The sequence below is a fragment of the Colobus angolensis genome, unplaced genomic scaffold (assembly GCF_000951035.1).
Source record: "Colobus angolensis palliatus isolate OR3802 unplaced genomic scaffold, Cang.pa_1.0 Scaffold3, whole genome shotgun sequence".
Classification (NCBI taxonomy): Eukaryota; Metazoa; Chordata; class Mammalia; order Primates; family Cercopithecidae; genus Colobus; species Colobus angolensis.
The window spans coordinates 12,171,544-12,180,993 of NW_012116265.1; the positions used below are offsets into that span (position 1 = coordinate 12,171,544).

General features: G+C 38.6%; 1 protein-coding gene across 1 annotated transcript in view; it reads left to right on the top strand.

The window, feature by feature from the left end:
* Positions 1 to 615: 615 nt before the first annotated feature.
* The window catches only part of SEL1L (sel-1 suppressor of lin-12-like (C. elegans)), a 67,112-nt gene continuing 58,277 nt past the window's right edge, over positions 616 to 9,450 (top strand). The window contains exons 1-3 of the mRNA XM_011949464.1: positions 616 to 792; positions 6,658 to 6,695; positions 7,425 to 7,656. Of these exons, the coding sequence (XP_011804854.1) occupies positions 723 to 792; positions 6,658 to 6,695; positions 7,425 to 7,656 (340 nt within the window). The 5' untranslated portion in view covers positions 616 to 722. The remainder of the gene's footprint in view (positions 793 to 6,657; positions 6,696 to 7,424; positions 7,657 to 9,450) is intronic.

Here is a 9,450-nt window from a genome sequence, read left to right on the forward strand (position 1 = left end):
TACTTCACGGTACTGTTTTATCTAAGTTTTAAAAAACACCTCAAATTTAACTAGCTGTGGTATTTTTCTCAGTGCTCGTATCAGTATGCCCAATTTAAATTTTTTTAATAAAACAGGAAAAAATGCTAAACACATTACAAGTTCTTAAAATTATTCCTTAATATTTATTTTGGATCAATTTAAAAAGGCTTGTGAATCCACAGCCTTGAGTTAAAATTTAGTCCAGGTGTTAGTTACATTGTAACTTTAACAGTCACCCGCACTTATAAATCTTGTCCCACGATGGACTACGTTTCCCAAGAGCACCCCCCGAGTTAATCACATGAAGAGCCTTCGGGGAATTGTAGTCTTGGATGAGCCTCTTTTCTCTCAGTCTTTGATTCACGCCCTGATTCCGGTTGAAACGGTGCTACCAATTAGCAGGGGCCATGTCCGTGAGTCGTGGTCCAACCGGGAAAGCTGGTGTGGGAGCCTGGTACAATGATTGGCCAATGAATGACCCCGGGGCGGAGCAATGGGGGCGGGCGGGGAGACCATGGTGATTGGACCAGACGACCGCGACGGCGGGCGGAGATTGGCTGCGCCCTGGTCAGGGAGGCCTGGGAAGGGGCGGAGGAAGGAGACTAGAGCCGGAAGCGCAGCGGCGAAGCGGCGGCGGTGACTCCGTGGTGGCAGAGGCGAAGGCGACAGCTCTAGGGGTTGGCACCGGCCCCGAGAGCAGGATGCGGGTCCGGATAGGGCTGACGCTGCTGCTCTGTGCGGTGCTGCTGAGCTTAGCCTCGGCGTCCTCGGGTCAGTATCCGCCCCCTCGGGCTGAAGGCCCAGAGCCTCCGCCCCCCAGCCTCTACCGCCGGCCAGGGCCGTGGGGACCCAGACTCGGGACCCGGTTCTCCCTGGGCACACCTCGCACTGGCCTGTCACTCGCTCTTTGGCTTTGCTTGGCCTGCGCCAAAGGGGCTATTTAGGGAGGTGGAGTGGGGTGGAAAAAGAAGGGGCGGTCACTCTGCCCACACCTCTCTCCCACGTAACAAACTTTAACGCGACTCTTTCTCACGAACGTGGAATTGACTCCAAAGGAATGAATCCTGACCCAGGAGCCCGAGTGGAGCTTCCTCGACCCTGGGGTAGAGGAAGGGTCTGGTCTGGAACTCTGGGCTTGGGAATTGAAAGTTAAATAATTGACAAACCTGGAGCTGTCTCTTTAGGGCAGAGGAGGATCCATCCAGACCAGGATCTTGACAGTAGTTTGGTGAGTTTGCCTAACACCTGAGATGGTCCCTGGTCCGTTTGTTTAAAAACGAAGACTTTTGATCTCATCGTAGCCACTTTCTACTTTTTTGAAACCTTCCTGAGAAAGCGGTGACCTGTCTCAGTGTTTCTGAGTTGCCCCATGTTTGTTTATGATGTTTGGGAAAATCTTGGTTCTTATAAGTTGCGTTTTATATAGATACAGAAATTTGTGTGCTTTTGAATTGATTTTCCAGTTAGCTAATTTTTATTCTGGTTCTAGTCCCCCCCCCCTTTTTTTAATGTTTTAATCTGCCTACATTTGAAAATTTCCATTTTGAGAGTGTTCATGAAAAACTTCGTGTTTCTAAGTGTTGATAAAAAAATTAGTACAGTAAACTTTGGAATTTTAATCTGTTTCGGTTAACAAGACAGCTGTTCTGTGGCTTTACGTTTTGGGGAGACAACACAGAGTATAAATGTCAATTTTTTTTTTTTTTAATAAATGTCAGCTTTTTTTAACAGAAAATTTCCCAGATGGTTATTTGAATCCCCAAATTACCTGTCCTAGTTGTAAATGAATGCCATAACGTCATTCTGCTTCTAAAATAAGAGGCCTAAACCTAAATTCTATCCATGATGTGGTTTAAGATACCATTTCAAAAGCACCAACCCTGTGCTAATTACTTTACCGCCAACGTCATTCTTTGAGGTCCACTCCCTTCCCTCCAGTAGTGGTGGTGGTTTGAGTTTAATGACCAGATCTTTAGACTCTACATAACTCTCGAAGCACTTTTAGCAGTTATTTAATATTTGATCAAAAAGCTTGAAATGAAGTTGTTGAGCTTAATGAGTAGAGTACCTGCTGGACCATGGACCTTCTGCATCAGAATTCCTCTTATGGGGTTGTTAAACGCGTGGTTTTAGGTCTGGAACAGCTCTGGTATACATAGATTAACAATCTCCATGAGGGATTCTTCACACTAAAGAGAACTACAGTAATGAAAGAGCACAGTGTGTATCCCTCTAAATTTAATTGGCAGAGTTTAAAGAAAATTAAAGCATAGAAATTTTTCTGTCTTTGACTACGTTTCATATACTTAGAGCTCCATGCTAGTGGAAAAGATATTTGAAGATCAACAGTTGGGGCTTTCAGGATGTTATAATAAAAGACTCAACACTGATATATTAAATCCTTGGGTTGTATTGACGTAGGTAGAGGACTGTATTCAAGAAATGTCTGCTCTGATTTCCATCGTAGTTAAAGCTGTGCCAAAACATTTCAATGGTAAAGGCAAAAGCCTTAGCTGGAACTAAAACAATGTACATGTGAGTGCTAAAAGATAATAAAGGCAGTACTGTGCTCACATGAAGTTCATGTATCATAAAACACCTGTGCGGGCCAGGCTTATGCCTGTAATCCCAGCACTTTGGGTGGCTGAAGTGGGAGGATCACTTGAGCCCAGGAGTTCAAGACCAACCTGGGCAACATGGTGAAACCCCATCTCTACCTAACTCCAGGTGTGGTGGTGCACACGTGTACTTCCAAGTACTCGGGAGGCTGAGGTGGGAGGATGGAGTGAACCCCAGGAGGTTGAGGCTGCACTGAGCTGTGATTATGCCACCGCACTCCAGCCTGGACAATAGAGTGAGACCCCGTGTCAAAAAAAAAAAAAAACTGTGTAAAATAAAGTTGTATAAATTAGGCAGTGGATTTTCAATTGTCATTTTCATTCACAGGATTTTGGCCTCAAAGTTTAAAGTTTTACTCCAGTATGAAAATCAAGTTTTTGGTGATAATTTTGTGTTGGAATGTTAGTGGTTACCCAGGGCAGGTCACATTTATCCAGGTCGAGTATGGTCAGCCAACAAAGATAATCTTGATTCTATTGCTGTTGGTAGCTGTTATCTAATATTGTGTTTTAGAGTTACGTAAAAATATGATATAGTCATATGCTACATAATGACCTTTTGATCAGCAGTGAACCCCATGTAAGATAGTGGCCCTGTAAGAATATAATGGAGCTGAGAAATTCCTGTCCCCCAGTGATTTGTAGCCATTGTAACATGGTAGCACACTTTTAAAAAAAGAAATTTAGTGTAGTGTAAGTGTACAGTGTTTACAATAGTGTATAGTGACATCCTAGGCTTCACATTCACTCACCACTCACTCACCCACAGCAGCTCTTAATCTTGCAACTTTCATTTATGGTAAGTGCCCTAGACAGGTATACATTTTTTAATCTTTTACACCATATTCTTAATGTAGCTTTTCTATGTTTAGCTATGTTTATGTGCACAAATACTTTTATGTTACAGTTGCCTCCAGTAGTCTGTATAGTCACATGCTGTACAGATTTGTAGCTTAGGAACAACAGGCTACACTATATAGCCCAGGTATGTAGAAGGCTATCCCATTCAGGTTTATTTAAGTATACAAAAAGGAAATCACCCAGTGATACACTTTTCAGAAGATATTCTCGTCGTTAACACGTGGCTAATATTAGAAACATTTTCTCTTTTCTGTTAATAAATTTAAAGGAGGACACTAAAAGGATATTTCTTCATTTTCTCAGGATAATAGTGAAAACGTTCCAGTTTTTCTCACAAATGCATGTTTCTTATTTTTGGCAGGAAGACGCAAATGGCTTAACCTTTATTTTTCTTTTTAGTCATTTTAGTTAGGTCCACTGCCAGGTATTTCAGGTAATAATTATAAATTCAGAGAGTAGTTTTCAGATAGCAGAGGATGTTTAATTTCACTGGTTTAGTTGTTCCTTAAAACACTGTGAGTCAGCGGGATAGAGGTGTTACCCCTTTGGCAGGTTGAGAAACAGAGACTGAGCAAGCTTTTGTTACTGAACCATGTGTGTCAGAATTAACGTTTGATGAAGCCAGGTTCCAGAACTAGCTCTCCAGGCCTCAGAATTGAAGAAATTAGAATCGAGAATATTTTAGGATCTGTATCGATTCAGAGCTAACGCAGAGAACAGGGATCTGGTCTGTTTTCACCAAATTCTTTAGACTTTCTGTGTTTAAAGCTTGTCAGTCTGTTTAATTTACATGATGAGTGGAAAATTTTTGTAGTGATTGCTTTTCCCTGAAAGCATATCTCTGGTACTTTGCAGTTTGTTAGCTAATACAATAAAAATAAAAACTGGTCTTTTTCAAAGGAAGGTGTACAGTTAATAAAGTAGTATGAACCATTTGGATGAGCAAGAAATGCATAACTTAATCCTTTTGCATTTTTTCTTGTTGCTTGATATCTGTGTTCTGATGAAAACATTACTATTTGCTTTTTATTTATGCATAACTTCAGTCTCTTTAATCCTTACCTGAATACTACATATCAGAAGTTCCTAGGTTATAAACAACTCTTTAAAAAGTGTTGTGTGAATGTTTGTATCCGTTTGAAAAAGAAAATAGCTTATGCTTTGAGACTACCATCTGGAGTAGACTTTCCCAGTTTAGTAACTGAGAATTATCTTATTTACCGGTAATATTAGTATATAGTCCAGGTTGCGAAGAGAGAGGGAGAGAAAGGGAAGCATGATGCAATTCACATGAAATAACCCTGATGTCACAAATCATGTTTCTTGGAGTTGGAAAACACATTTTGCTACTCTAATGCCTAACAGCTTGTACATGTCTTCAAGTGTATTTACCAGTGTGTCTATATGATTCATCTATTAGCTACCTATGTAGCCTGTTGTGGTGAGGTACTAAATGTAGCAATTTAGTGAGAGTGATTTAGAGTTCCAGCTAAAGTTTCATTCAGCATTTGGGGATATTTAATATACGTTTAAACATTTAATGTCTGTTCTTGATATATTAACTAGTTGAAGTTTGTGATTAATTACATGTACTTACAGTACAACTTTGTTATATTATAGAGATGGTTTTTTTTCTTTAAAGATTTGCTGAGAATGGAATTTGAACCGCATGTTAGAAATGGGGCTTTGGGTAATGCTTGTGAAGAAGTTAGCATGAAGGACAATTGTTAATTAACTGACATCATTTCCTAATGTTATGGGCACTATAAGACTAATATGTGGCATAACCTTCTCTTCATCTGCCAGAAGTAAAACGTACTTTGAAGGTAATCTAAAAGTAGGTGAATATGAATAGTAGCTGTAATTTAAATTTTTGTCAACTTCACAGCACTTTCATATATGGCAAAACCTCACTAGTGGGCTAGTTTTGAATATTCAAAAGAAATATTGTGAGATAGTGTCTTGTATTTTGTGCATAATTGAGTTTGTTGTACTTCTTAGTCTTAACTCAGTACTTTGACAAACTCTTACACATGTTTTTTGTTATATTTTAGAGTTACAAATTACAAATAATATTTAAGATAAAGCCATATGAAGTAAAGTATAGATGAAACTCTATTAGCAGATTTTCTAGTAAAAATCACATGGTCTTACAAGATTTTGTCTACTGGTTAATTTCTCATACAGCTTATAGAGCGGGTAAAACTGAAACTCACTCCTGAATAAAATCAGGTAATTTTAAGAGCAAGAGGGAAACTTAAAGATGATCTGACAGATTTGCTGTTTTAAACTGGCAAGGAATACAAAAATCAAGCATTTGCATCTGAACATTAAGTTGTTGCATGTGTTTATGTAAGAGCAGGAAGAAGAGTAACAAGCAGCCAGAAAAGTAATAGTCAGAAAACATGGAAAGAGTAACAGAAGGAACATTAATGTAATCAGACAACAGCAAAGCAGGCTGTGTGAATGTGTAAGCAAACTGTGACCAGTGACTGTTTTTAATTGTTTAATACAAGTTATTGACTTCTTAATACATAGCTCTCAATTGAGTGAATATATGATAGGACCATGCTGCTTTTTACCTGCATCTGGTTATCTCTGAGTAGAGTAGAACACAAATCCTAAATATATTTGTTTTGCCACTCTGCTCTCAAATAATAATTCTTAGTTTCCATCCTTACTCTAGTAGTAAACAATAAAAATACTAATTAGCACTAAAATGGGCTACTCTGACTCAAGATCCTGAGCAGAGAAACAGAATAGGTGGAAGCCCGGAGTATGAAATTAGAGATTTATTTTTTTGAACTTAGTAACTCATTCTCAGAAATAGGCTAAATAGACCCACAAGAATTGGATGGCATGTGAAGAAATAACCTGTTTTTGTTGGTGGAGACTGTTGGTCTTCCTACCTTTGTAACAGATGAAGCTAATGTCGTCCCTGGAGAAAGAGAGAAACTAAACCCCCAACCCATTTTTTTTCACTTTCATTTGATCTTTTCTGAACAATTGCTGAATATAGCTAACTTTAAAATAATTCTAGGTTTATTTATCCAATGTCTGATCATTATTTGCTATACTTTTCAAATGTTTTCTTTTAATAATAACTATAATTTCTCAACAAGAAAGATTACTAAATTGTCTTAAACTTTCTTTGCAGATGAAGAAGGCAGCCAGGATGAATCCCTAGATTCCAAGGTATGTACTAAAATATGTATTGGCTAGTATTTGCTGCCTGATTTAAAAGCATGAATTATGTGTCTTAGAAAGGATATGAAATCTGCAACTTTTGAGTAACAATTGAATTAAAGGGACAGAAAAAGACAGATGGTATTAGTATTAGGTCTAGTTTTTCTGGAGGAAGAAAATACTGACCTACAAGAGGGGATAGTAAATATTTCATTTCAACTTGAATGTGCTCTGTGTGTGTGTATGTCTGTGAGTGTGTGTGTCTAAGTTTGAAAATTTAACCGGTGTCATTTGTTTCCACTTTTCAGTTTTCAAAAATAAATCCAGTGAGCTAATGCACTTATTGGTTGATTGAGCTCTCCCATCCAAGTACTAACCAACCCAACCCTGCAATCAGTTATGAGCTCTGATCTTTAGATTTGAGGGAATGTAGATAAAAGCAGGAAGTAGAAGTATAAGGTATGCTGGGGGCATGTGGAGGAAAACCTAACCCAGACTTTGGGAATTAAGGAAGGCTTCGGGGGGAAATAACATCTAAGTTGAAATTCAGAAAGACTACAAGTTAGGTGATGAAGGAAGGCACGTGATGTACACATGCCGAAGCCTGTAGAGATGAGTGAGTGTGGCACTTCAAGGAGCTGAAGGAGATGTGATATCTGGATAAGTGAAAATAACAGTCAAATAGGGTTGGGGAAAGTCTTGGCATTGTTGATAACTAAAAATACTTTATATTCTCAGACTACTTTGACATCAGATGAGTCAGTAAAGGACCATACTACTGCAGGCAGAGTAGTTGCTGGTCAAATATTTCTTGATTCAGAAGAATCCGAATTAGAATCCTCTATTCAAGAAGAGGAAGACAGCCTCAAGAGCCAAGAGGGGGAAAGTGTCACAGAAGATCTCAGCTTTCTAGAGTCTCCAAATCCAGAAAACAAGGACTATGAAGAGCCAAAGAAAGTATGGAAACCAGGTAGTCTGGACACTTTCCTTGCTTTTTGATTTATTTAGGAGACAACTGAAAATTTTAAGCTAATGAATAAAGAGGCTGAAGAAAACTGGCTTCAGTGATTATTACCCACAAATAATATATGGAGTGTAGTTTGGTGAGAATTTCTAGATTTTAATATACCAAATTATTCACTTAGCTGATTTGTCCCAAGTTACATAAGCTGAATTCAATAGATGAGTTTGCATTTATTTTTTTTTAAATATCCTAATATTTCTTTTTGGACTCCAGTACGTAAATACATTTCTCACTGAGAAATTTTAAAAAATAATCTGTCAGGGTAGCATACAAAACAGAAACTCAGGAAGAACTGTCGAACATACCACTATGGTTGTTTTCAGGATTGTGGTAGGATTATTACTACAATAACGTTGTGGATCATCCTAGGCAATTTGATTTAGGTGTTCATCCCTCAGTTGAAGCTTATGTGTACTTCCGTCCTTTTCTAACTTTCACCATCTTGAAACCTCTACTTTTCAATTTAAAACTTGATCTTTTCCACAATAGTCTTCTAAATATTAATCCTTTTAAAAATTATTAATGTATCCATTCTACCATGTCTTGCTACCCTTCTGTCATTTATTATTTCAACGATCACTGCCTTATCTGTTTATTATTCCATTACTCACCACTCTCAGGAACTAATCCAAATTTGAACTTCTTAAAAAAATAGAAGTTTGTTTGTTTGTTTTAGATTTGGCAACTTTTATTACTCATTTTACCCAGAAGTACACTTTAACTGGCACTTACCAATACTCAATAGAAGTGTCGTCCAGTTTTCCTGTTAATTCCCTGGATTTTGTAACAATTCTCATAAATGGATGAAATTTTATAAACTCTCACTATAAAGAATGAATAATATAAATTGTCTGCTCTTGGCCAAGGACGTGTGTGTGTGTGTGAGAGAGAGAGAGAGAGATACGTGGGAACTATTCACATTTTCCCACTGAATTGAGAATTGATCACAAAATTTAAAAAGTGGCAAAAATTGGTAAAGAAATAACTTCCTTTAGCTTAAGCAGTCACCCTGCTCCTCTGTTTCTTGCTTATGTTAGCTGTTGGAAAATAGTTAACACAGTCCTAGGCATTTGACGTGGTCACCTAAGGAGGCAGTGTCAGTTAATATGCAAGTGAAACAGCATAGAAACAAGCAACAGCAGCCACTCTAACATTCTAAGTGATCTTTCTATGTAATTACAGTTTGTTTCATCATCGTCATTTCACATGACAAATTAGTGAAGCTGAGATCGGAGAGCTTTGCACAGTGGGACTGTGTCAAGATTATAAAAGAGTAACCTGCCACTAAGTTATCAAATTTAAGGGAAAGATGTAATTTCAAAGACCTGTAATAATAAATATTTGTCAAGTGCCTATGTGCCAGACACTGTCAGGTGAACTCTTAATTCTCCCAATAGCCTTATAAAGTAGGCATTATAGTTGCCATTTTATAGACGAGAAAACTAAGGGACAGAGAGGGAAATTCCGTGTCTGAGTCCCACAGTTCATAAGTGGCAGAGCTGGGACACAGCCTACTTGGCCTGATTCTTCTTTTTTTTCTTTTTTTAAATTGTACTTTACCCGGGCACGGTGGCTCAAGCCTGTAATCCTAGCACTTTGGGAGGCCGAGACGGGCGGATCACGAGGTCAGGAGATAGAGACCATCCTGGCTAACCCGGTGAAACCCCATCTCTACTAAAAAATAAAATTAGCCGGGCGAGGTGGTGGGCGCCTGTAGTCCCAGCTACTCGGGAGGCTGAG